This window comes from Mauremys reevesii, linkage group 4 (assembly GCF_016161935.1).
Source record: "Mauremys reevesii isolate NIE-2019 linkage group 4, ASM1616193v1, whole genome shotgun sequence".
Classification (NCBI taxonomy): Eukaryota; Metazoa; Chordata; order Testudines; family Geoemydidae; genus Mauremys; species Mauremys reevesii.
Genome location: NC_052626.1, coordinates 13,700,241 through 13,726,921, shown reverse-complemented (window position 1 = coordinate 13,726,921; position 26,681 = coordinate 13,700,241). Strand labels below are relative to the sequence as shown.

The 26,681-nt window shown below is 42.7% G+C and overlaps 2 protein-coding genes across 3 annotated transcripts in view; one reads left to right on the top strand and one right to left on the bottom strand.

The window, feature by feature from the left end:
* The window catches only part of MNAT1 (MNAT1 component of CDK activating kinase), a 184,194-nt gene extending 171,206 nt beyond the window's left edge, over nt 1-12,988 (bottom strand). The window contains exons 1-2 of one of the 2 annotated variants that reach the window (XM_039537739.1): nt 12,907-12,988; nt 10,143-10,373 (exon numbers count right to left, since the gene is read on the bottom strand). In XM_039537739.1, coding sequence (XP_039393673.1) covers nt 10,143-10,231 — 89 coding nt within the window. In that variant the 5' untranslated portion in view covers nt 10,232-10,373; nt 12,907-12,988. Of the gene's footprint in view, nt 1-10,142; nt 10,374-12,906 lie in introns of those variants that run through there. The other variant, XM_039537741.1, reaches the window with a different exon arrangement.
* Nucleotides 11,833-24,748, top strand: SIX4 (SIX homeobox 4). The gene is made up of 3 exons (XM_039537738.1): nt 11,833-12,845; nt 15,215-15,909; nt 18,598-24,748. Exons 1-3 carry the CDS (start codon nt 12,019-12,021, stop codon nt 19,392-19,394), a joined length of 2,319 nt encoding a protein of 772 aa, XP_039393672.1. The 5' UTR covers nt 11,833-12,018; the 3' UTR covers nt 19,395-24,748.
* The last annotated feature ends 1,933 nt before the right edge of the window (nt 24,749-26,681 follow it).

The following is a 26,681-nucleotide window of genomic DNA, read 5'->3' as shown; positions in this document are numbered from 1 at the left end:
ATACATAGCCATTATTTAATACAGATCATTAAACTGAAGACAGAACCAAGACTTGCCAAACTGAAGTATACATATGTAACTTAGCATTGTTTCTCTGATATTCTATTAATGTAGTTTATTTTTTTAATTTCAAGGTTGGGGGGGGGGAAATCCCTTTAGAAAGTAAGATACACAACTGCACTGAGTATTCCTTTTAGCTGTCAAAAAGAGTTGAATGGGTTTTCTTCAAACATTGCCCCCATAACCCCCAAAAAAGCAAACCCACATAAACCACCATCACCCCAAATATAAAGAACATTCAGACCAAGTGGAAGACAGAATTCAAATATTCTGAAGAGCAACTGTGTAAGAATGGCACTGTCATAACTGCTTCGCTACCAGTTTAAAGTGATGATTCTAGACCCACTTTCTGCTGTATTCATACACAATCACATACTTTACTAACTAAAATCATATTTTTACTACTTTTCACTCTTCTGAGCACTTTGAAACCAATACTGCTCTGTGAAACTGAGCTAGATACTATTCTGGCTCGTACATCAACAGAATTATTACTTGAATCTGAAAGTCAAGTTAGCCTACTGGTGGGTATGATATGAGAACCTTGGCCAAAGTTTTCAGAAGCATCTAGTATTTTTGGGTGCCAACTTGAGGGGTCTCAAAGGAATCTGTTTTCAGAAAGTGCCAAGCACCTACCCACTGAAAAAAAAAATTCAGGCCTCTTTCAGATGTTTCAAGTTGGGCACCCAAAAAAGACTGGCACCCATATTTCACAAGTCACATTTGAAGATTCAGGCCATCTGAATAAACAACAGGTCTGGGTTTTTCAGAGCTGGCATTAAATAAAAAACATCCTTTTACTTGTAAACTGACAGATTTGATCTGGAAATCACGGACACAACAAACAGAAGCTCATAATCACTTTTCTTTTGCCAAAGTCACCTTTCCAAGCAGAACTGCAATTAAGGTTTCCTAAAGACTTTCACAAAAATTTTCACAATACAGAGTATCATTTACAGAATCTTGCTAATCTAACAAAAAGGATTACAAAATAGACATGCCGAAAACAAGCTCAATAGTACAATCAGAATCAAGGCAAGATTTTGCCCTGTCTGTTTAAAAGCAACAACAAAAATACTTCATCAAAAATGTTAAGACTATGCTGTGACTCAGAGCCAAACCTATACAAATTTGTTCAGATAAGAAAAATGCTGTGTCATTACAGAACTAGATAGCACAAGAAAAGAAACTGGGTATTTCAAGAATAATTTAAATCACCTCCACGAGAGACTTAAAAATGACTAAATGGGAGAGAATAGAGCTCAGAGATCATCTAAACCCACAAAAAAAAATCAAATAAATCCAAAAAGCCAAAAGGAGAAAGTCGGTCTAGGTTTCCAATTCTTAAAATTCCAGTGAAAGACGCAGCAGATCCCACAGGGAGCGTTAACTGTAGAATGTTCTTTTGTATCTTCCTTTAAAGAAGAAACACACTTCCCAGGTTAAGTCAAAGTTGGGTGGAACATAAGCTTCTGCCTGCTTTTCTTTTCCAACCAGTGCTGATTTTAACAAAGGAAACTTCCTATGGTGAATTTGAGTAGACATATAGAGACAAAGGAGCATACGGATTTACTATCACCTTAAACACATACTGGGACAAATTCTGCTCAGCTTCACCAATGTAAATCTGGAGTAATTCCAAGGAATTCTGTTGACTTCATACAAATTAACATTAGTGTTTAACTGGGAACATAATTTTGTCCCCAGTTGTTATTAATGTGGTCCCTAAAAGTATGACAGGCACTTTACAGACCATATAAACAAAGTCCCTGCCTCAGTTTATCATCTAAAGGCCCAATCCTACAAACCCCTAGTTCCCATTAAATTTGTTTTAGTCAGCTGGGACTAGTCACATGCGTAAGCACTACACATGGAAGTAAGCATTTCCAAGATCAGAACCTAATTTTGGACATAACGCAGTGGAAGTAATGAGCACAGGGAGGGATGGGGCAAGGAAAGCTGAATGTTGCATACATAAGTAACATGATTATTCAGTGTACACAGATATTTGGCAGTTCCATTAAAGTTGGGGGGGGGGGTGCTGATAGTAAACTAACATTACATTGGACTATGTGGAAGATGTAGGGTTAGGTCTCATTTTACTAGGAACTCTCTCCCAGGCTTCAGAGATTGGAAATAATTGAACAGGTTTCTTTTTTCCTGATACTGCTCCTACAAACCACCTCATAAGGGCCCGAACCAGGTATGTTACCCACCTGATGCATCTGTAGTGGAAACTGAGGCCCTGATCCTTTGTACACTTATGCACCTGTAACCTGACTGAAGTGAACAGTCACATTCATTTCAACAGGAATACTCAAGGGAATAAAGTTAACATACACTTCAGCATTTGCAGGATCGAGGCCTTAATCTCCAGAAGTAACTCCCACTTGCTACAACCATCTTAAAACCCAATTTAAGATTTTTCAATATTTTAAGCTTTGATGTTAATTTTCCGCAGTCTCTAATTTTATTCTTACAATACTTTGCTCTCTGCTGCAGTAGTTCAACAATGGAACACTGGATCAGACATTATACTGTCACATGGTACAATTATATCCAAAAGGTTCCGGACTATGTTCAATGCTGACACAAACAGACCCAGCTGCATTGAAGTTGCACCCACTTGTGCCAGTGGTGAATTTGGCTCCCAAGCAACATCTTAAATGTGTCTAACTTAACAATTAAACCTCTGCTCCCTTTGTCTGTTTGGCCATTAAAACAGCAATCAGAGGAGTCTGAAAATATGGAGCTACCCCGCTCAGGAATTCCCTGAAGCAGATATAAAAAGGTGCAGGGGAGACTATAGAGTCCCCATAGGAGAAGTCTAGGAGTAGATGTCTCCCTGAGTGAGCTTAAATTAAGCCATGAAAAATGTTCTAATTTGTTATGCTGCTACCTCTATTTGGGAGTTGTATTAACAAATAAAGAGAAAAATTAACCCACGTCCCCTTAGGAAAAGAAAAGAGGAAAAAATAATTTAAGCTTCTAATAAGGATCCTAATCACATAACAAGAAATGTCAGGGGAGACTAGAAAGTCAGTTTGCTCTAACATCGTATAGGGTAGCTAGTTTATGAAGTCTACTAGCCAGTAAGTAGAAAAAAAAAATTACAAACGTCTACACTGAATTATGCAGCAGGTAGCTTTAAGAACCCAAACTTTGAGTCTGTCCACTTGTGGAGTGCTCTTCTGGGATCTGCCTCCTACTCTCAGAGTGGTCACTCATACTGGCTGGAATGGTAGAAGTAGCAGACCCAGAACTTCAAGGAGTTGGCCTAGTTTTTGTGGGCTTGCAGACCTCGCCACCCCTTCTCTCCAGGAGTCATGGGATCACAGGTAGCTGGAGCAGCAGGTCTGCTGCAGAAGAAACCTGAGTTTTGTGGGCTTGTCTCTCCAGGAGTCCAAAGGGCCCCACCGTTGGCTGAAGCAGCAAGTCCAACAGCGTCAGGAAGAAAGTCCTGGCTTTAAAGGCCATCTTCCCTCCCATCTCTGAACAGGAGAAATACATGAAATAGCAGTGGGGCTAGGCAGCTGGACCAGTGGCTCCAATGAACTTATTTTTTTTTCCCCTCCTTTTAAATGCAAGATGTTTATGTCTGATGGTTGAAGGCCATTCAGCATGTTTTACAGCCAACAGTCACTTTCTTTACCTGATTCCATTTGTGGTAACAACCTTAACATTCTTTTAATGAAGTTTTTGGTGGATGTATTACTTTTCCTTTTTTTATGTAAGTAAATCACTGGGATATGTTTAACCTGCCCCCTAAAATTCAGTGTGAGCAATGAAACCCAAGGAAGCAGAGCAAGAGATATTCATGGCCTCAAATGAAGCGAGGTGGATTAAAACTCCATTGGCAAAACACCCCCCTGCCTCTGCACACTCCAAAAACACATTTGAAACCATCAGTGCAATCAAAAATTGTCATGCATGCACAGAGGCTTTTTAATGCAGTTCTTGAGACTCAATTTTAAAAGAAAGGCAAAACCATCAGTGCACCTTAGAAACCAATGCCCTGTAAACTCTAATGGACCATTCCTTCCTTCAATTAGACACACTTCTTTTTTCCCAGAAGCATCCTTTTAGCCAAACATTTAATATTTTTTTTTGCACATTTATTATTGAAGGCCACCCTTTCTCCTTTTTTTATTATGTTTAAAGGCATTCCTTACTCTTGGACTGAGTAATTCTATGTCAACTTTCATTTTGCAGCAAGTTTTTACTGTCCATTTATCATCCGCCCAGCCTCATGACAAGATTTATAGTGGAAAAGGATAATAAAACCTTACTGTAACTCCACAACCACACACTGTTTCTTACTTAGTTACAGATTCTATAATATTAGCCAAGCAACAACTAAGGGAAATAATTTTTTAACATAGCCACACACATTCTCATAACAGACTCATAGACTTTAAGGACAGAAGGGACCATCATGATCATCTAGTCTGATCTGCACATTGCAGGCCACAGAACCTCACCCACTCCTGAAATAGATACATAACCTAAGTTCCCTCTAAGCTGCGCAGCCACACAGGCTATCAAGGGCCATGCAGGCAGGGAAAAGCAGCTCTCCCCCAGCCCCAGGCCGCTGCAGTGAGAGAGTGCTGGGGGGGGGAGTCCTCTCTCCCTACCACAGCTCTGGGGCAGCCTGCACCCCAAGCCCCTCATCCCTGGCCCCACACCAGAACTCACCTCCCCTGCCAGAGCCCTCACCCCCCAAACCCCAACCCTCTGCCCAAGCCCTGAGCCCCCTCCCACACTCCAAACCCCTTGGCCCCACATCACCTCAATACTGGTGCACATGACAAAATTTATTCCACACATGGATGTAAAAAAAATTAAAGGGAACATTGTCTATAACCTCTGGCTGAGTTATTGAAGTCCTTAAAGTATGACTTCATGTTACAGAGAATCCACCAAGTACACTAGTTTAAACTGTGCCCCATGCTGCAGAGGAAGGAAAAAACAAAACAAACAAACAAAAAACAGGGCCTCTACCAATCTGACATGGGGGAAAATTCCTTTCCGACCCCAAATATGGTGATCAGTTAGACTGTGAGCATGTGAGCAAGATCTACCAGGAAGATAGCTGGGAAAGAATTCTCTGTAGTAATTCAGAGCCCTCCCCATCCAGCAGTTGAGTATTTTTGCTACTGGCAGTCACCAATAGGCCACATATCATCCTAGGCAGTCCCACCATACCATCCCTCCATAAACTTATCAAGCTGTCTTGAAGCCATTTAGGTTTTTTGTCCCCCACTGCTCTCCTTGGAAGGCTGTTCCAGAACTTCATTTCTCTGATGGTTAGAAACTTCCAACTAATTTTGAGCCTAAACTGGTTGATGCCAGTTGTTCTTGTGTGCACACTGGTGCTTCATTTAAATAACTCCTCTCCATCCCTGGTATTTAGCCTTCTAATGTATTTAGAGAGAGCAATCATATCTCCCCTCAGCCTTCTTTTGGTTAGGCTAAAAACAAGCCAAGCTCTGAGAGTCTCCTCTCATAAAGGAGGTTTTCCATTCCTCGGATCATCCTTCTCCACACCTATTCCAGTTGAATTCATCTTTCTTAAAGACAGGAGACCAGAATTTCACACAGTATTCCAGATGAAGTCTCACACATGCTTTGTATAATGGTACTAACACTTCCCTGTCTCTACTGGAAATACCTCACCTGATGCATTCGAGGACTGCATTAGCCTTATTCACAGCTGCATCACATTGGTGGCTCATAGTCATCCTGTAATCAACCAATTCACCCAGTTGAAGTTTGACATTTATCCACTAATGAAAGTTGTGACAGAAGACTAACACACCCCCTTATCTCAGTGTGCCTATATGTCACACACAAGCCCCAATTCTGCAACCAATTGCACATAGGCACATCTCCACAAAGACCCACTGACTTCCAAGGAACCATGTACAGGGATATGCCCATACATAATCAATTGTAGGATCAGGACTATGGTATGTAAACCCTCTTATGAGCGCACCTGATAAAGGACCACGCATAATGTAATGATTTTGAGAAGGAAAGCTAAGGGCACTAGACTAACCTTAACTCAGAATGTCATTCATTCAGAACCACAACAGCATATTAACACAGACTGTGTGACTGATTACCCATTTTGTTTCCCCCCTCAGTCCCCCCATGATTGGGTCAGTGGTGTCTCATCATTGTCAGGGCTGTTATCTGGGCTTCCAACTTGGTGACAAAATGTTATGAGATATAATTTGAAACTACTAAAATGTGAACCCCTCAGAAACAAGATTAACAACATAGAAGTGATCATAAAAATGCAATACTGAACTACTCGATATTCAGAGAGAAAAGGCCGCATTTATGCCACAACAAGGTGCGGCGTTTACAGTTACAATGCAAGCCAATAAATTCAAAGATCCGATTCCCACACTGACCTTGATTTTACCCTCTTGCATGTATGCTCTACAGTAGGGCAGTAGTTCTCAACCAGGGCCGTGGGGCCCCCTGGGGGGCCTCGAGCAGGTTTCAGGGGGGCCTCCAAGTAGGGCCGGCATTAGACTCACTGGGGCTTGGGACAGAAAGCCAAACCCCCACTGCATGGGGCTGAAGCCCAGAGCCCTGAGCCCTGCCATCTGGGGCTGAGGCTGAAGCCTGAGTTATATGGCTTCATGGGGGACCCTGTGGCATGGGGCCCCAGGCAGTTGCCCTGCTTGCTACACCCCAACGCTAGCCCTGGCTTTTATATGCAGAAAACCAGCTACTGTGGCACAGGTGGGCCGTGACCTTTTTATAGCATGTTGCAGGGATCTCAGAAAGAGATCCCCTGCAGTAGGGCACAGTGTCCAACTGGAATGTGCTGGCCTGTTCTGAAAGAGACAGAGATCCCGCACAGCCCTGGACAGTTCTGAACAACAGTAAGTAGTTGGTAAAGTTGCTAATCTCTTTAGCCTCATCTAGATTAGGATTTGGTTGCCATAAATATTACATGTGTTGAAGGCCTTGTCTACACTAAACTATTAACACATTAGCTAACAACTTCCAAATCCTAATGCAGACAAGGCTCATTGACCTTCTCCACCGTTTTTTTGGGTGGATTACCATCACGAGAAAGCAATATGTGCACCTACTCTTTCTTCCAACAGCTGCACCATTTCTTCAGTGCCTGTAACTAGTGAGCTCCTGAAAATACATATAGTCAAAGTAGTGAGTGGAGCATCCATCACAGGAGCTAGGGAAGTAATGACTTAGTCCACAGTTCTGCCCACAACCAACCAGATAATGTTGTACCCTCTCCATTTTAATAGTCACAATGAGACCCATGACACAGATGTGAATGTGACAAGGGCAGCCGCAATCCATGCTCATCTGCACCTCTAACTTCACAAGGACACCTGGGACTCCCTGCTTCATAACCACTCACCATAACAAAATCCAAGAACCTTTACACTTGGAGTTTTTACACTGTTGTACAGCAGTTACACAAGGGATCTTTCAGTGGTTTGGTTTCAGCTACCTCAGGAGACCACATATCTTTCCATGCCCTGCCACAGCAGCTGAGGTCAGCTGATAATGTATCACTAACGGTCCCTAGATTCATCTAGCTAAGGAGTTGCTTTCTGTAGAGGCTCTGCAATTCTGTATTTCACTTCCCTGCACTGCAGTGATTGAGCTTTTAAAACACAATGCAAAGCTCAACTGTTTACTCTGGCCTTTACTGGAAGTGTGCAGTGGTGTATAGTTATAATGTAATCTATTATTTAGGGGAAATGTGCATTTAGCTAAAGATTTGTCATACTGCTTATATAGGACACAGTTCTGACACCCTTACTTCGCATTATCAATGGCATTTACTCACTTGAATAAGTGCTCCTCAGTAGCAATAAGCATTGCTGAATCAAGCCCATATTACATTTGTGCACAACCTCATAGACAACAGATAGACACTTTTGCTGAAAATAATAATGCATAGTAATTTAAAAAAAAAAGACTATATGTGTAGCTAAAATTACAGAAAAAGGATACTAAATATAAAAATTATAACATTCCATTTGTTTATGTTTTTACTGGAGAAGCAGTATAGAAAAAAATGCAATGTCTGAAGTTTACAAGCAATAATCTACTGCACCACAGATGCATGTTTCACAGACTCCCTTTTCCCCTTGAAAGTTTGCCAGCCAAGTACTAACCGGGCCTGGCTGGTCCTGGTTAGACTTAACCAGGAAACAGATATATTCAGATGGACACAGTTCTGCTTCTTAAAACACAAACAAAACATTAAATCATCCAAATCCTGCCCTTTTAACATACTCAGTTCCATGTATATCTGCTATATACTTACTTGAGTTTGTTAGACTTCTAGCTTTAAAATTTTATAACCCATTAGAAAAGTGGTGAGCTGAAAAATTGAGGAGGGTTGTTATCGCAGTAAAAAGCTTTCACCAGTGTTCACTCAAGTAGCAGGTCAACCTCTTCATGGATGCATGCTATAAACTTGCCTGAAAATTATGAAAGATCTCCACAACCAAACTAACCATCTGCTAAACCAACAACTGTCACTGGGAAGAATGATTCCTCAAATATGTGCATCTGAAAAAACGTTACAGTGTAATGAATGATTGAGTTAATCATGTTCTGAGCATGATTTCAATTATTCACAATATTGTCATTTCCAAACCAAAGTTCTTCCAACAAATCAGCACATGTATTCCTCATTCAGGGCTGCACATGTGCCCAACTTTTAAAAACACCACTTTTTTTTTTTAAATTACCCAGGTGCACATAAAAAAAGCAGCTGATGAAAGTTTTAATTGGTGGAAAGTGCTTTTTCCTATTTTCCCAACTCAGACAACAACTGAAGAGAGGTTTATTAAATATCGTGCTAAGCATGAAAAGTTTCTCCTCCGCCAAAAAAGTACATTTTCATTAAAAGATGTGACTGAAAATAAGGTTACACAGTCTTAGTGCTATAACATGAACCAACATTCTTGCTGAGAAATAGCTTCACAATAGCATACACACAGAGCAGCCAAGTCTGTTGTGTTATTACTCCTGAGATGTCAAAACCCATAAGAGAAAAACAACAGTAACTCCACAAAACAGCTACATATCCAGTTGGATTTTACAGCTGGTATGAGCTTCCAGTTTCAAGCACAAACGTTAACCTACGACATGGCTTCTTATTGCCAGACCACCTGGACTTTAAAACAATGTGTGTGCTTAACAGCAAATGAGCAGGATTCATTGCTGGCTTTCAGGCCTTTCTGTGCCTTGTAAACTGAAGTCCCTTTGCACACAGCAGCACTCCTCATAGACTAGATTTAACTGAGAATCCTCCAGAAGTAAAAAACACACCCACATTTAAACAGGAAACAAGCTATTGCAATCTGAAAGCCTGCAGTACAGTAAGGGACAAACACACACAAGATGCAGCCGCTTCCCACCAAATTATTGCAACCACACTGGGCTCCTACCTATCAAATGCTTTCCAAGGGTCGAGATGCTTTATGTGCAACAGTCTTCACAGCCCCTTTGCCCTGGATTGGGAACTTCAGGCTGCACTATGTGCAGTGATGTCACACACACACACACCCCAGTTGTACCAGCAATCCCCCATCTCTCTCTCTCTCTCACACACACACACACACACACCAGTTGTACCAGCAATCCCTCCCATCTCTCTCTCTCTCTCACACACACACACACACCCCAGTTGTACCAGCAATCCCTCCCATCTCTCTCTCTCACACACACACACACACACACCAGTTGTACCAGCAATCCCTCCCATCTCTCTCTCTCTCACACACACACACATCCTTCTCCTTCCTCGTGGGTGGGCCGTGGGAGCTTCACCCCTGAGCCTGCTCCTCTCCCCCAGCTTGGGCAAGCTGCTTCACCCCCACCCCCAATGCTTTTGGCGGAGTGACAAAATCCCCCCGCCCAGCAGCAGCCGGACAAAGGCCCCTCCCCGTGGTGGGAGCCCCACGCACCAGGACCCCCGGGGGGAAGGTGCCCCAGGACAGGGGCGAGTGGCGCTCAATGATCCCCATGGCAACGCGGCCCCCTCCTCCCCAGGGCCCGCGCGCAGCAGCACTTACAGCGTGTGCCCGCAGACATTCACCATCAGCTTCAGGGAAGGGTTCCGGTACTTGGTGGTCTTGCACCGCGGGCAGCCCTGGTCGTCCATGGTCGCCTCCACCCCCCTCCCGCCAGGCACCAGCTCCTTCCTCAGAGCACTGTCACTCCAAACAGGGCCCGGCCGGGGCTTTCACTCCGCGGAGCAACCGTTCCGCTCGGAGCAGGCGTGCTGTGCTGCTAACCTCCTGTGCCTGGGGAAAGGGGGGGACAAAAGGGCAGTCAGTTGTGCGTTGTGTTTGTGCCATACCCGACATCTCTCCCAGTCCCTTCTCCTGAGAAAGGGGGACATGTGTTACAACAAACATTACAAGATTTTGTCATGCATGTGCCTTTTAATCCGAATGCAACTAAATACCACAGAATGCAAATAAATATCACAGTAGGAGTGTAGAGACAGACAGACTGTACAACAGTATCTATAAAAAGCCTGATGCAGCCTTATAAAGTCCAGGGTTTTTTTCAGTCTGATCCTGTAAAAGTATTCAACTGATTGTTATCCTCAACACTTAGCATTGCAGGAAAGAATTTCAGGTGCTATACAGCATGTCCTCAAAAGCACCCAGATTTGCTATTTGCATAAAGTGTAGAGAGGTGGGGAAACTGATGGATCAAACCATTGAAACGGAGGAAAGGGCTATTTTTAACATTTTGCGTTAGATGACTTTTCTGTTGTCTTTGGTACTTATCATAAATAATAAACCACACTCCATTATGACTTTATTTTAAGCGTGGGGTTCTAGTGATTCAAATAACTTGCCTTTGTGATTTATGCTCTCAAGAGATAATAGAATCAATGAATAATAGTACACATTTTAAAAAAAGAAAAGAATGTACACTGTACACTTGCCCATACACTGAACCTAGTCGCTCTTCTAATCAGATGTTTGGATCAGTTTCTGCTGCTTATCATCAGGGATTACTCGTCTTGCTTTGATATTTTATTTGCCTTGCTGTATCATGTCCATCTTGCTTTACTTGCCAACTCTGGGTGATTTAAGGTGAGGAGTATAGTTTCATTTCTTTCATGTTTTGTGTATTTATGCCACGCTATTTATAGTGTATGCTTTAACATTTGAAAAATAAGACGCTACATAACATCCTCATTTAAGTGTTTGCAACAGATTCTTCTTGATCTTTCATAATCCCATTTGATCTTGGAATTTTTGTTTTGGGTTTTTTTACTGTTTCATCTCCATGAGGAGCTGCTGTGTTTTAAAGGGGGTCGGAGGAGTAATTAAATAAATAAAATAAAATAATCTCATTTCCATATGCATATGCTGTAATTCTGCACTGGCAACATGTTCTCTGGTTTATATTTCTAGTGTGGCCAACTCATTTTAAAAGGTGACGTCCTCCCGTGTTTAATAACCGTGTTGAGCTTTCCTTTGCGCTGCTACTAATGAACTTTCCTGCTTTATAGTGCTGAAATGCCCCTTAAGTAACCTGACTAACAAACACAAGAGGAAAGAAGAAACAAACACCATCAACCCTTTCTAACTTCAGGTATAGGTGTTCCAAGTGTGTGTGGGGGGGGGGGAATAAGGGAGTTTGATTGACGGTTTCTATAGAAACCGCGGATCCTCCGCCCCCGAAATGTGAAATGGCCAATGAGTGGGCTCGGCTGGGCCCGCAGGCTGCTTGTGCCATATAGTATGCAGCGAGCGGAGGAGTCACGTTGGGGGGAGCCGTGGAGAGGAGCGATCCGTTTACACTACTTTGCTATAGCAGCTATCTTAATGGTTACTGCGTGGCCGGGAGGAAACCTGATCGGCTAGATCCAGCCGAAAGCAGGAGGAGTGGACTTTGCGGAGAGAGCGAGAGAAAGGGGGGGAAAACATGTCTTCTGCCTCCCCCACAGACAAGCTCCCGAGCGCGGTGGAGATCAAGCAAGAGAATGTGATGGAAATCCTCTCCGAAGCAGGCACGGCGCCCCGGGAAAGGGCAGCCCGCAACCCTGCACCGCCGCCCGCGGCCCCTTTCCCCATGGAGCAGGCAGGCTCCGCGGCTGGGGAGGAGGGAGCTGCGGATCAGCTCCTGCTCCACACTGAACTTCTGGCCAGGAATCACCATGCTGCCGCCGCCTCCTCCTCCTCTCCCTCCTCCTCCCAGACCCCCCTGGCTTTCTCCCCGGATCATGTAGCCTGCGTCTGCGAGGCGCTGCAGCAAGGTGGGAACCTGGACCGCCTGGCCAGGTTCCTGTGGGCTTTGCCCCAGAGCGATCTGCTACGTGGCAACGAGAGCCTGCTGAAAGCCCGGGCGCTGGTGGCTTTCCACCAGGGCATCTACCCGGAGCTCTACAGCATCCTGGAGGGCCACAGCTTCGACTCCTCCAACCACCCGCTGCTGCAGGAGCTGTGGTACAAGGCGCGCTACACCGAGGCGGAGCGAGCCCGGGGCCGACCCCTGGGGGCGGTGGACAAGTACCGGCTGCGGAGGAAGTTCCCGCTGCCCCGGACCATCTGGGACGGCGAGGAGACGGTGTATTGCTTCAAGGAGAAGTCCCGCAACGCGCTGAAGGAGCTCTACAAGCAGAACCGGTACCCGTCGCCGGCCGAGAAGCGGAACCTGGCCAAGATCACCGGCCTCTCCCTTACCCAGGTCAGCAACTGGTTCAAGAACCGGCGGCAGCGGGACCGCAACCCCTCCGAGACCCAGTCCAAAAGGTGAGCGCCAACTTCCCTCGCTCGCCCGGGCTCTTTCTTCCCGTGCAAACATGGCGCTTACCTTCGGCAGCCTGCTCCTGCACGCACCCCCGGCCGGCCCTCGGACCGGGCACCGGACCGGAGCTCAGGTCTCCTCCTCCTCCTCCCCCAGCTTTCACTTTCTGCCCGGAGCCACGCACCACCCCCCACCCCGGGCCGTGTGTGTGTGAAGCGGGCGACCGCAGGGAAGTTTCCAACCAACTCGGTGCAGGTCTGCGTCCCCCCAACTCACATGCAACGTGTGATCGCGGCTGAGCAGTTGCTAAGTGCCCCCCCCCAACACACGCACACCCCTCTCTCAAAATCGCAGCTCTCTCCTAGGCGCACACACCCCCCGCACGGGCAGACACTGCGCCCGGCCGGGCTGGGCTGTGCAATGCTTGCGGGAGTCGGGCAGCTTTTTATTTGACAGAGTTAATCATTTGCCGAGTTTTTTAAGTCGTGGGGGCGGGGGCGCCTTGTGGCCGCTGCTCTGTTTTGAAATCTGATTCTGAGCGGGTTCGGATCGGGTTTCACTGCGATCCTAGCGGGGAGCACGGGCGCTTGGCTCCCACCGGGCCTGATCCAAAGCCGGGTGAAGTCCAAGGGGAGAGTCCCACGGGCCTCATTCCAGTGGGTCTCCTGGTGCTGGCTGGGGCTTAGTCGGTAGAATATTGCGGGGGGAGGCTCTGCGCCCCGCAGTCACCTGGTTTTTCCCACGTTCTTCACCCGTGGCCCTGCAATTTTGACTCAATAACAGGCTCCCCCAGCTCTATGCCTGTGCCCAGTAAGTCCTGCCCTGGCTCTGGGGCATGGAACCCAGGCACGGCCCTGGCTCCTTTGTGGGCTAATGGGACATGGGGGTTGGGAGTGGGGCCGCTAGGGGAAATCCACCGCCTTGAGCCGGCCAGGTGGAGGTGACCTCCCTGCATGCAGGCCACATTCCAGCCCCCTTCCTTCCTTTCCAAAGGCCGTGGGCAGAAAAAGGCCTCAAGGCATTTCTCAACCAAGGGCGCGATTGTGCTGATCCAAGCCTCTTCCCCCTCCGCCCCCCTTTTTCGGGACACATCAAAGGGGCAAACGGCTGTGGAGAGAGAGACACAGAGCAACCAACAACAACAAAAACTAAGAAAGAAAAATGCACTCAAGAGCAGACAAGTCAGCAAAAGCCAAGCCCTGGGTGGCTCAGAAACAGAGGGAACCTGTGTGTACTGGGGTGTTGGCAGGACAAGGGGGGGTTTAGATGGCACACAGCACATTTAACACCCCATCTGCCCAGCCCCTAAGGCTTATGGGGAGGTTGTTGAGATCTTCCCTTGGCCAAAACTCCTGGGTGTTGTTTTATGGAGGTTTTGATCACCAAATCCTTTCCAATATTAATTGGCCCCCTGCACAAAGGAGAGAGGAAAGAGGCACCCTTCTTTCTCATTTCCAAGCACCTGGAGGAGGAGTTGGGCTGGAGCCCTCTTTGGATCTGCCTCCAGGAGTCACTCTCTCTCAGACTGTTAGATAGGTTCGGTCTCAACTAATAAATCAAAGCAGTGCTGCTTTTAAAGGCTGGGGGCAGTCTGGGTAGTCCCATTCTTCGGAGATAAAAATTAACCAAATACCAGGATGTGCGATCATACTATATGCAACCACAATTGATTCCCCCTCCCGTCCCCTGGGAAGTCTGGAATATTTTCTTTGTCTCTTTTGTAAATTAAGGTACCAGTGGGTCACTTTCCCCTTTTGGGAAAGGAGAAACGGGAACAGAATGAAGTCTTCGTGTTAGATCTAGACATTCAAGAAATGCAACTGGGTGTGAGGTATTTGGGGGTGGTCCCAGTCTCCCCTTTAGAATATCAGTGAGTCCAGTGAGCTTGGCTTTATTTAACAGGAGACAGTAGATATTTTCAGGGTTTAAAAGTGCTCACTGGGACCCTGGTTTACCTCTTACAGCTGCCACAAGGCATAGTATAACTTACCAAATGGCTGCTCCTCGGCTTGCTGGATTTCACACACGCACACATCATTCCATAGGCCAATTTAGCAGGCAAAGAGATGACCCTGAGGCAGTTCCCTTTGATTATTTTGGGTAGATGACCACAGAGAGAGAATATACTTACTGGTCTGCAATCCAGTCTGTAAAGTTTCACACTACTCGTGATTGTCTTTACTTTTATTCATTTTTTTTAAACCTTTACTGTCTCTTAAATGGACTTAAGGCTTCCTTTAAAAACCAAATGCAAACAATAAACATCACTGGATATTGTTCTATGGCCTGTGATAGCCATAGTGACCCCTTCTCAACTTAAAACCTATGAATAATGTCATTGTAATGAAATATCATATTCCATCTTTCCCCATAGTGAGTCAGATGGCAACCCTAGCACAGAAGATGAATCCAGTAAGGGGCAGGAGGATTTATCGCCACATCCACTCCCCAACTCGTCTGATGGAGCTACAAGCCTAAGCCTTCCCAATCACATGGAACCAGTGTACATGCAGCAGCTTGGAAACACTAAAATATCTTTAAGTTCTTCTGGTGTTTTGCTGAATGGAAACCTAGTGCCTGCCAGTACTTCTTCTGTCTTTCTTAATGGGAGCTCTTTTCTTCAAGGACCCAATGGAGTAATCCTCAATGGTCTCAACATGGGGACTTCACAGACAGTAACTTTAAATCCACCCAAAACCACTTCAAGTGCTGTGAGCAATGGAGTCTCAATCACTGACATACTGGTGTCTTCTTCTGAAGATGTCAAGGACTTCAAAATCCTCCAGGCTTCTGTGTCTAATTCTGCAGCAGCACCAACACCATACAGTCCCAGTAATGTACCTGTCTCATTTCCAGGGTTAATACCAAGCAGTGAGGTGAAAAGGGAAAGCATACAAACTGTTGCTTCTCAGGATGGAGGGTCTGTAGTTACTTTTACTGCTCCTGTCCAAATAAACCAGTATGGCATTGTCCAGATCCCTAATTCAGGAACAAATGGCCAGTTGCTTAATGGAAGCATCGGGTTTTCTCCTCTGCAGCTGCCTCCTGTTTCTGTGCCAGCTTCACAAGGTAAACGTTTTCTTTACTAAAGTAAAGACTTTTTTGAGGGGAAAAAATGGAATACATTTCATCTTTAATAGTGTGTCATATTTGTGCAGTGGTGTATGGTTACAGCGTCCTGGCAGCTGCAATGTGCAGTACATGAAATCATACATTACAACATCTCCCTGTAACAATCAGTTTCCTCGATTTGCAAAGATCAAGTTATGTGGGGTCTGAACTTTTTTTTTCTAATGCAGCGCAAAGGAAGGTCTGGTATTTTACTGTCTTTTTTTAAATACCATTCTAGGAATCCTTCCGTATTAATCGTCACAATTCCAGAAATGTGTTAAATCAATAAGTAGAAAAAGAAAAGATTATTGATTAATACTGTCTTAAAATGAGAACTAGCCTGGCAGCTAGTGAGAAAGTATGTACTGTTTTTTAACCAAAGCATTTTGTAAAAAGTAAGTTAAAACCACTAAATATACAGGCACAACAAGACTGATCAGTTGTGCTTGTAATCTGTCCATCCTATAATTAAGAACAACTAATCTAAAGAGAAATCATAGAAATATGTGATTCCTTGTAGATATAAAATGTTAAGATGTTTTGGGTAAAGGTAACCTTAGCCCCAGGGTAATGTATGTTACTGTGGATTAACATACCAACTATATGAACTCCTCCCAACAGATTATTTTAGAGGTTGCCTTAACATTTATTAGGGATTGATTTTTCTGGATAGTAAGGGAGAAAATCTGTGCAAAGTAAATCTAGTTCTGGATCCTTATTTTGATGTGGGTGAATTATAAAGTAAAGGCAAAGCTGAACTATCCTATAATTTATTAATCTTCAGCATTTTGCTGTTAGGAAAATGTTTAAACCAAATATGAATTTCTGTGTAATAGCAAAGACCATGAATAATATAACAACAATCAAATTGTACTGCAATTTACCTTGTTTGAGGTGCATGTGTGTAAGGAGTTAATTATTTTTCCAGTAAAGAGGAATTTAACGAGGGGGGGGAAGAGAGAGAGTGAGTGTGAAAGAGAGTGTGTGCATAAAAAATATTCTGAACTATAGCTCAGTGGTTTATGCATTGGCCTGCCAAACCCAGGGTTGTGAGTTCAATCCTTGAAGGGGCCATTTAGGGATTGGGGGCAAAAATCTGTCTGGGGATTGGCCCTGCTTTGAGCAGGGGGTTGGAGTAGATGACCTCCTGAGATCCCTTCCAACCCTGATATTCTATGCAACTCACTGTTGTTGGACAAATAGCTTAGTGACATAAAAAAATATTAGATATTTTATTTGAATACCATCTGAAATTACAAGGGCTGTTAATGTACATGCTCCAAGGCATAGGCTGACAGCCAGCAAAAGGTGAGGAAGAAATTTCTCTACCTGAAATAGTGTTGGACAGCCTTAAGAAGGGGTGTAAACCTTTATCTGAAGCAGTCAGCATTTTCCCACACTAGACACCTGACTAGGCAGAGTTTGGTCAATCCCCAGTGGGGGATTCCAGGCTAGAGAAAAATCAGAAACCTCCATGTTTACCGTTTAGCTGTTTTTAAATTGTGAGACTAGTGCTTAACTGGTTTTGTATTTATAGTGAAATACGTTCCATGCTGTCTTAAGCAAGCTGCTATACTTTATTTATATCTTATTCCTACATAACTTTCGGTTTTCTTCCTTCATTTTGCTAGCGTATTCATTTGGTAGAAATAATTATGGGAACCAAACAAAGTCTCTAGGAGCGTCTTGAAAATATTGGCTAATGAAAACTAAGGGGGAGGTAAACAGTCCCCATTTTAAACATGCCCTAAGTGAGCTATGCACTATACATGTTATAAAACAAGTATCTTCAAAACCAATTACAGCCCCTTACAGGTATCATTCTAAAAGCTTCCTGAAAGAGGTGGAGAATTGGAGATGTCATAAAGTGGAAACAGCTCTGAGAGCCAATTTATCTTGCACATAGAGACATGTTATAATAATGACTTTTACTGGACTCTCTGTATAACCAACTTTGGGTCCAATTCTGCACATTTAGGAGCTCCTAACTCTCACAAGTAGTCCCAAGGCTTTTAATGGGACAACCCACCTTGAGTAATATACTATCCAACATGAGTAAAAGCAGCAGGGCTGCACTCTTAGAAACGTGTTCAAAGGATTAGTGTTGATAGACAAAATAAGACACTTTTGAGTACTAAATTGGCATATAGAAAGCCTGGTGAAAGGTATTATTTTGAACATGTCTCTGCAGGGTTACACTCCGAGCTTTTAGCTCAGCAGTCACTTCATGAACTTTTTTTATAATTTTCCATGTGTAATTTTAGTCTGTCATTGAACTGTCTTTACTTAGAAGCTTTTTATGTTTCTGTTCTTTGATGGAAATCTAGTGGTAGCTACTAAGGAAGGCCAAATCGTGTTCATTTTAATCACACGGGTATGAACTATTTGGCCACTCAATGAGAGCTTGAAAGATGCTAACGTACCAGAAACTTTTTTCTCAGTTAAGAAGTAATTTGTATATTCAAGGACTTTCATTCATTTCATATCTAATGTTCTCTAAAATACTCCAAAAAATATTGCTTCTATGTTGCCTGTAGTTCTAGCTTAAATTTCCTAAAACTGAGGCAACCAAAGCATATACTAAAATAACTGGCTTCATTACACAGCTTCCCATCAACTATAATCTATACTTTCTTTTTTTCCTAGGTAACATTTCAATAAATCCAAGTACATCAGATGGGGGGACTTTTACAAGTGATTCTTCAACAGCGCAGCAAGGAAAGGTTTTCTTTAGCCCTCTTGCTCCCAGTGCAGTGGTGTATACAGTTCCTAATTCAGGTCAGGCAATAGGATCTGTTAAACAAGAAGGATTGGAAAGAAGCCTTGTGTTTTCTCAGTTAATGCCCGTCAGTCAGAATACACAACTAAACGTAAACGTATCTTCTGAAAATGTAGCTGGTGGAGGCCTCCAGTCCATGGCTTCCTCCTTAGTAAATGTAACTCCCTCACATAATTTTTCCCTAGCTCCACCTTCTCTTTTAAATGCTACAGAACTGAACTCTGGTATCTCAGAGAGTCAGTCTATGTCAGCAGCTGTAACAAATACATCTACTGTGATATCAATCAGCAACACTAACTATGCAACTCTTCAGAACTGTTCCCTCATTACCAGTCAAGATCTCATGTCAATTTCTACAGCACAGCCTGCACTCCGGGAAATAGTTTCAACAACTGGAGACCATGTCAGTCATCCATCTGCACAAGTTCATCCGGATTTTGTCAGAGAGCACAGGTTAGTTCTGCAGTCAGCACCCGATGTCAAGGAGAATTTCTTATCCAATTCTGTGAGTAAGTCAACCAGCAGTTTAATGATGCTGGACACAAAATCCAAATATGTTATGAGTAATATGGTCGACACGGTCTGTGAAGAACTGGAAACGGACAAAAAAGAGCTTGCCAAACTCCAGACAGTTCAGATGGATGAAGATATGCAAGGTTTTTAACTTTTTCTTGCTTTTGGTTTCAGTAGATATGTCTCCTCATGAGGCCCTAAAAAGCACCACGTTTTTTCTCATTTAAAGAAAATACTAATACAATTCAAAACAGAAGAACATTTGAATAATCTGCATTAAAGTACATGGGAATCTACAATAATGGAATTAGGTTGCCACATTTTGTTTGCATGCAATATGCTCTTTTAACCAGACTAAGGGACTCAGGTTAGAGGAAATATGAGCTAAATAACCGAGCAGATGTGCATTGCTCTGGTTTACTAATATAACCCTAATAGTTTAACTAGAATCTTCATGCCACAACATAATTTCATAAATAAGTATACACTCCTAATATTAACTAGGAAAATGAAATATCTTTATAAAAAGGTAGAAACAATGCAGTCTTTGTTGTTTACTTCTAGTCCATGGGCATTGAACAGATTTTAAGAAAATAGACGATACCTCACAAGCTACTTTCATGGTGTTTGAGGTTAAGGAACTAAACACAATTGCAAATAATATTGTCGCTGTTTTTTCCAGCAGACTTCTGTTCATCCCAAAAATTTTGCTTCAAACTTTTGCAGATTTCTAAATGTTATGACTAGCAGTTTGCCAGTTCAGCAAGGGAGCGGGAGGGGATTTGAAACTCTAATTATGCAACTCTAAAGCTTTCACTCCAGTATGAATGTAAATATTATTCCAGTTATTATAAAGGAGACTTTTTTATTAGTACAATGGATTTTATTTATGGTTTATGTTGGTCTCTTTCACTTTAGATACAGTGCATTGAAATGTTTTCTGACTGTTTAATTTATTTTTATCATTTGAACAGGAAGTAAACAGTTATTTTCAACAAGGTTTTACTTTTTTGTAGGATTTTCAAGGGATGAGTTTTATCAATAGACTGTAAAAGAACAATGTTAATCACACTGAAGCTAAAAAATGAACTCCCAGTATTGCAAGACTGGGACATTTTTCCCTCCCATCTTTGTGTTTGGGTTTTTTTTGTTATGTTTTGTTCACTTAGTACTTTTCAAATTAGTTAAAAGTTTTATGTATTTTTACAAAATTCCATGTGCCTTTCTTCCTAGTGGCCTTATATCCTTGTTACTGGAGCACAGTGGTAAGAGGAATGAAAACACTTGTGTGCAATTATCCATCCTCAGGGCTAGATTCTGCCGGCCTTACTCTTGTGAGTAGCTCCATTGAAGTCAATGTGTCTACTTTCCTGAGTAAGACAAGTTGGTCTCTGGGTAATTTTAGATGAAATTCGTCAGTTGTGTGTAGGGCCAGAGTTTGGCCCTCTGCACCATTTAAGCCCTGCAGAGGAGGGTCCACAGAGGTACAGTGGGCAGAGCAACCATAAAGAGAAGCCTCACATCGGCCAGTATGGATAGCTATGATGGGCCAGTCTAGGGAAGGGGGTTCTATATTTACAAGGTTCCACTGGCCCCCAAGCCCCATGCAACTGGTGCGTAGCTGCTGTTCCATGACAGAGGCCCTGATTCAGGAACGCCCATAAACATGTATTTATATGCCCTTCCTAAACAAAGGGATGCTTTCTTCAATGGGGCCACAGGTGGCAACAGGAACCCCTAATGGTTTGAGGGTGCTGTGCAGTGGAAGTATTTGCTGGCTCTGAGTTGGGGAAAGATTTCAGCTCCCTAGCCCTCTGCACTCCACCCACAACATTTCACCATTTGTCTATAGGATTTTTTTTAACCTGAAAAAGCACAACCTTAAGCTTTAATAATAATAATAATTAATAATGCAGATCTATGAAGAACTAGTCGCTGTTTATTTTTTTTTAACTCTAATGTGAATATTAACAGTAATTAAAGCATGAATTAATCCTCCTAAAAGGGTTGTCCAAAGCCCATTGAAATCAGCAGAAATGCCTTCAGAGTCTTCAGTGGACTTTCAGTCAGGCCTGAAATGAACTGATGTAGAACATCTTTTGTAAAAAAGACAAAAACAATTTAAAGGAAAGCAAACAGAGATAATGTCAGTTCTGGCCAGGAGTATCCCTGTCTCATCCTGTCTTGATAGCTAACTGGTCCTATCTACATTTTTTAAAGAAATGGCTTTTCCCATGTGCTGCGTGACACTATGATAGCCTCACTGTTGTTTTGCACTATATCGCATACAATTTATTTTTGTAAGTAACAGCATGGAGCCTCTAAGCTGAGCTGCAGAGAATTGTTCCATTCAACACTGCAGCCCAAGTTTGGGGGAAGGGGCGGGAAGGAAGTATATGTTTTGTAAAAAGAGGTCATTGAGTCTTTCCAAAGTATATGGAGAAAAGAAAGCAACTAGCCATTTGGCTACCTCCCTGACTTGCATAAATGTTGTTAAAAGCAAGCCATTTAAAACGTTTATTATTATTAAAAACAAAACTTGGAGCCATCAACTGCCCTGAGTCTGCATGCATGCCTCCCACTGACATGAGGTGTGGTTAGAGCACAAGATGGGAAGTCAGGGACTTAGACTTCCAGTCCTTGCTCTGACACTGCTTCTCCCCGTAGTATCTGAGCACCTCGCATACACCCTCTGTGGCCTGGGACAAGTCACATAATCCCCCGCCTCAGTTTCCCCATCCATAAAATGAGGATAACAATAATAATTATCCACTTTGCAAGAATTTTGTGAGAATTAATTTGTTATTGTTTGAAGAGTAGAAACACCATATGTTATTGTGTATTATTATTACATGAATGGAAATTGTATGCATGGATTGAAAGCTATATGTGGCTCTAGAAGTGTTCTGAGCCTCATGTTTTGTTCTGCAGAGCTCTAACCGTCTTTAGGGGGAAGTTAGCGAATATTTCAAATAACTTTCTCAGCTGTTAAAACAATCAGATATTATAATATAATTGCTATGCTGTTCTGCCAGCACACATGCTGCTGGTAACTTTTCTGTTTGTATTAATTATGTTACTGAGGCTCTGAATTACTTGGCTATGCCGTGTGGTTGACATGAAAATCGTATTTGTCATAACAGTGGTGCATACTTCAGAATATCTGGTACTTTTAACAAGAGTATTGCCCGTTCTACACAATGTACGGACGGCAGGGGATGCAAAAATGTACATGAAGCAATGGATCAGGACAGTGTCAGATAAGTCTATTCTAGTCTTCCAGAAAGCAAGTAATTTATGTTCTCTTTTCTCCTCTCCCCCATCAAAAATAAGTGTCATTCCCTCCATATGATCCAATTATAACCTCATGTTTTCTGCGGGTACATATGCACAATACAAAGTGTCATTGCCCAGTACAGTGTTTTTATAGTGGCTGTTTAAATAGTATTTTTACTCCTACAGTAAAATAAGGGTCAGTTTATTATAATGTGGTCCTTGCCTATCTGCCCAGACAAGCAGACAACCTGCTTTCTTTACACAGTACACAGAGCCCTTTACAATATTTAGGGCCAGACCGTCAACAGCTGTAAATAGGCAAAGTCCCCTAAGCATTTTGGAAAATCTCAGCATTAGTCTTTACTATGATGTTCTTTTGTTTAAATGGAAGACGTATTTATATTTCGCTCAAGCATAAAATACCCCTCTTTTTCCCTCTTCTATTTAATGTGGATGGGTATAAAGAATCATTTAAACTTTACATATGAAGTATGTATGCTATACTTTTTGACTTGCAAAGTGAAAGGCAGCTTGGCATCACACCATGGCCATCTACAGGTAGTAAAGTGCACAGTGACCTAAAGCCAAGTCCACTGGAAATTGTATGGGAAATGTTGCCAAATTCTGCTAAATCTTTGACCCGGCTTCTATAGAAATGTTTGGGAAATCTGCTGAAAGCTTATTAAGCAGATTCCCTCAAAATGTTGTAAAGTTTTTGAACAAATTTAGAATTTTTCTTAATTTCACCCTGATGTTGCTGAGAACCAGAAGGCTCATCTATGTAGCAGAGCAGCCAGTCAGTTGCATCGTTAAATCTTGCAATCTTATTCCTGTGAAGTGTCCTTTCGACTGAATCCAACCACACTGAATAAGCATGTTCATGGACACAGTTAGGCCACATCCTCAGCTGCTGTAAATCAGCAGAGCTCCACTGAAGTCAGTGTACACCAGCTCAGTCTGTGGCCCGTTCGTTTCATTGGAGTTATACCAGGTATGAATTTGGCCCAATATAAAGTGGCAGCAGTGAAATAACTAACAAGGTTGATCTATGCAGAGTGTTGTAATTAGATTTCCAAGTTAACACCCTATTGAAATTAATGGGGCAGTTTATACTTCTTAGAGTTATTGTTTCACCATGTCTGTGAATTAAGGAAGACAGAATTCCATTGATTCACATTAAGAAAATTATCAGAGGGGTAGCCGTGTTAGTCTGGATCTGTAAAAAGCGACAAAGATTCCTGTGGCACCTTATAACTAACAGATGTATTGGAGCATGAGCTTTCTTGGGTGAATACTACATTCATCTGATGAAGTGAGTATTCACCCATGAAAGCTTATTAAGAAAATTGTTTTCCCAGTCAGAAGGGCTAGAACCATTTTTTTTTAATGAAAGCTTAAATTTTGCAGTGAACAGTAGGAATACCCCCAAATCCATGGGGAGGCAATAAGGGTTACGTTCTGTCCTCAAGCCTTATAAAACCCTATTGATAGCAGAGACATTACAGAATGCAGAATTTGGCCCAAATTTGTGTGGAATGCTTGGAAAAGTCCCTGTGCATAGCCTTCCAGTGCCTGTGCCCCTTTCGTGACAAAAGTACAAGATGTATCCCTTCTGCTTCACATGAAACAAGTGTATGGAACTCCAATAGGCATGTGTCATAGAGTCTTCATTATCAAGAAATACCTTAAGTCATTAAAATATTATTAATTTTGAAACTCTGGAAACAAAATAGTGAAATTTTACAAGAGAGGAGACCCAAAGTCTTCCTATATCTCTTAGAAATCCTGTCTTGAAGATATTTTATATCTAACTTGTACATTTCATATAATTTAAAACTACCTTCTTACATTTCTACACTCAAGGAGCATGTGAATCTTTCGGCTTTCAGGATTCACATGTAAAGGGTATTCATTCTTTTGCTGCATGCACTGTTTGTCCAGAACTAACCAGTTATTTCTGTAATCAATATGGGTTTATTGTGCCTTACAACAAAGATGAAATCTTTACAGAATGTATGCATTAGAGTAGAGAATAACCAGAAGTCTTTACTGCACCAGTAGGTTATTGATAGTACCTGAAGCCTATCATCAAACAGTTTTGTTCTTATGACCCAACCAAAGAGATCTAAGGTATGTATGTTTGTTGTACTGTAATAGGGGTTTGTGCCTGGACAGTTAAGTGTTTTATTTGTATTCTGAGATGATGTGAACTTATTTTTCTAAACACTATACTGAATAAACTTTATATTTATACACATCTTGTGCTGCAAACAACTCTGTTTACATATTACATTTGAATGTGGAACTTCTGTTAGAAATATCATCTGAATTAGATATACATTTGTAAGGATTTATTCTAAAGGTAATGGCAATAGAAAAGATGTATTTTCACTACAGGCCTGCTTCAAACTCCACTGAAGCTAATATAGTCTTTCTGTAGACTTAATCAGTTTTGCAGCAGGCCCTAACTTTGCATTTAAAATACCAAATTTAAAAGTATCATGTCTGCTATTTCATACTGAACCACGCCATTGAAAATCCATGTATGTTACTGAATTTATACCAAAGTTGTACAGAGACAACATCAAAACAGGCTTCTTATTACTAACTACTATTCAGTGTTCACAGATAGCTCATTTTTCTAAGCTCTCACACACACCTTATTTATTTTGTAAAGGTAGGTTGACAATCTCAATTTAAAACTGAACTATTTAAAAATTGTACAAGTCACTGAACATCTGTTTTGCTAGATTTGAGAGCAGACTGATCTTTGTACCACCTTAGTACTGAAGTATTTCAGTGTCACTGAATTATTTTCATGTTCTTCACCAAGTTTTAGGGTTAATAATAGGAGATATACTCATCTCCTAGAACTGAAAGGGACCTTGAAAGGTCATTGAGTCCAGCCCCCTGCCTTCACTAGCAGGACTAGGTACTGATTTTTGCCCCAGATCCCTAAGTGGCCCCCCTCAAGGATTGAACTCACAACCCTGGGTTTAGCAGGCCAATGCTCACACCACTAAGCTATCCATCTCCCCTTGCCCTGTTATGTACAGTTGCTGTTTTTGGTTCCAAAACAAATTTAATATCAGTAAATTCAGCTAGAAGACTCACGTGTATGTGGCATAGGAGATTGTTTTCCACAGTGAACATCTAGTTGCATGAAATATAGCTGAATAACTTGCCATGCAAGCACATAAAAAACCATCCCTTAACATGTTCAAATCTGGGGTATGTCATGTCATGTCAGTTGAGGTTTGACTCCCATTAAAAAAATTCACCTGGGTTTTTCATGTTCAGAGACAACTTTGTCACTTTTGAACTATAGTTCATTAGACTTTTACTTTTGTTTTCTTTCAGTCACTGATGGCCATTGCTCAGGATTGGTTGGTAAGGAGCACTGCCTAGTGAACAGGGCTTAAGACGGTGACATGTAAGGGGTTTGTTGGTAGAGGAGCCAGGGCCCTCTCACTTCACGAGGCTCCAACCCAGGGCCCTTTGAGAATGATCAGAGCTCTGACAACTGTGGAGGCTTAAGGCGGCCCTCCCTGGTCACTTCCTACCACCTCCCCCAAGGTCACTATCTGCTGTAAGGCAGTGTGAGGGCAACTTCCCCCTCCTGGAGTATGGCCCAACCTCCTGGCCCAGCTCAGTCCAAATAAAAATAAAGGGGATCAATCCAGTCCAAAGTTCACATGAGAGAGCAATGCTTATCTGCAGCAGGCCCTCCCTTCCCTCAGGGATGGGCCTTTAGGCAGCTGTTTTGGGGGAGATTCTGCCTTCCCTCAGCTCATCTCCCTGGAGCTGTGGTAGCAGATCTGTTCTCCTTCCTTGTCTGCCCCCAAATGAGCTGGTCTTCTGCCTTTTAGCTCCTTCTCTAGTTGGTACATTTGCTCCAGATGTGGCAGGCAGGGCCGGTTGAGCTCAGAGTAGTTCCTTAACCCCTTGTTGCTCAGTGTGGGGTTTGTATACCTCATCACATTCACTAATGCATAGTCTTATCCAGGTTCGTACTTATAACTATTTATTCTGCTCGCTTTAGTCATGTAATTAGTCCTACTGAAGTCAATGGCCCAGATTGTGAACTGCACTCAGCAGCCTTTATACCATCACTGCTGTCCCAGTTCTGAGAGAAGCTAACAGCCTGTCTGGCCTACAGTAG

Coding starts and splice junctions, on each gene's coding strand:
- SIX4 (XM_039537738.1), top strand. CDS start 12,019: ATGTCTTCTGCCTCCCCCACAGACAAGCTCCCGAGCGCGGTGGAGATC. Junction 12,846..15,214: donor TCCGAGACCCAGTCCAAAAG/GTGAGCGCCAAC, acceptor CTTTCCCCATAG/TGAGTCAGATGGCAACCCTA. Junction 15,910..18,597: donor TTCTGTGCCAGCTTCACAAG/GTAAACGTTTTC, acceptor TTTTTTTCCTAG/GTAACATTTCAATAAATCCA.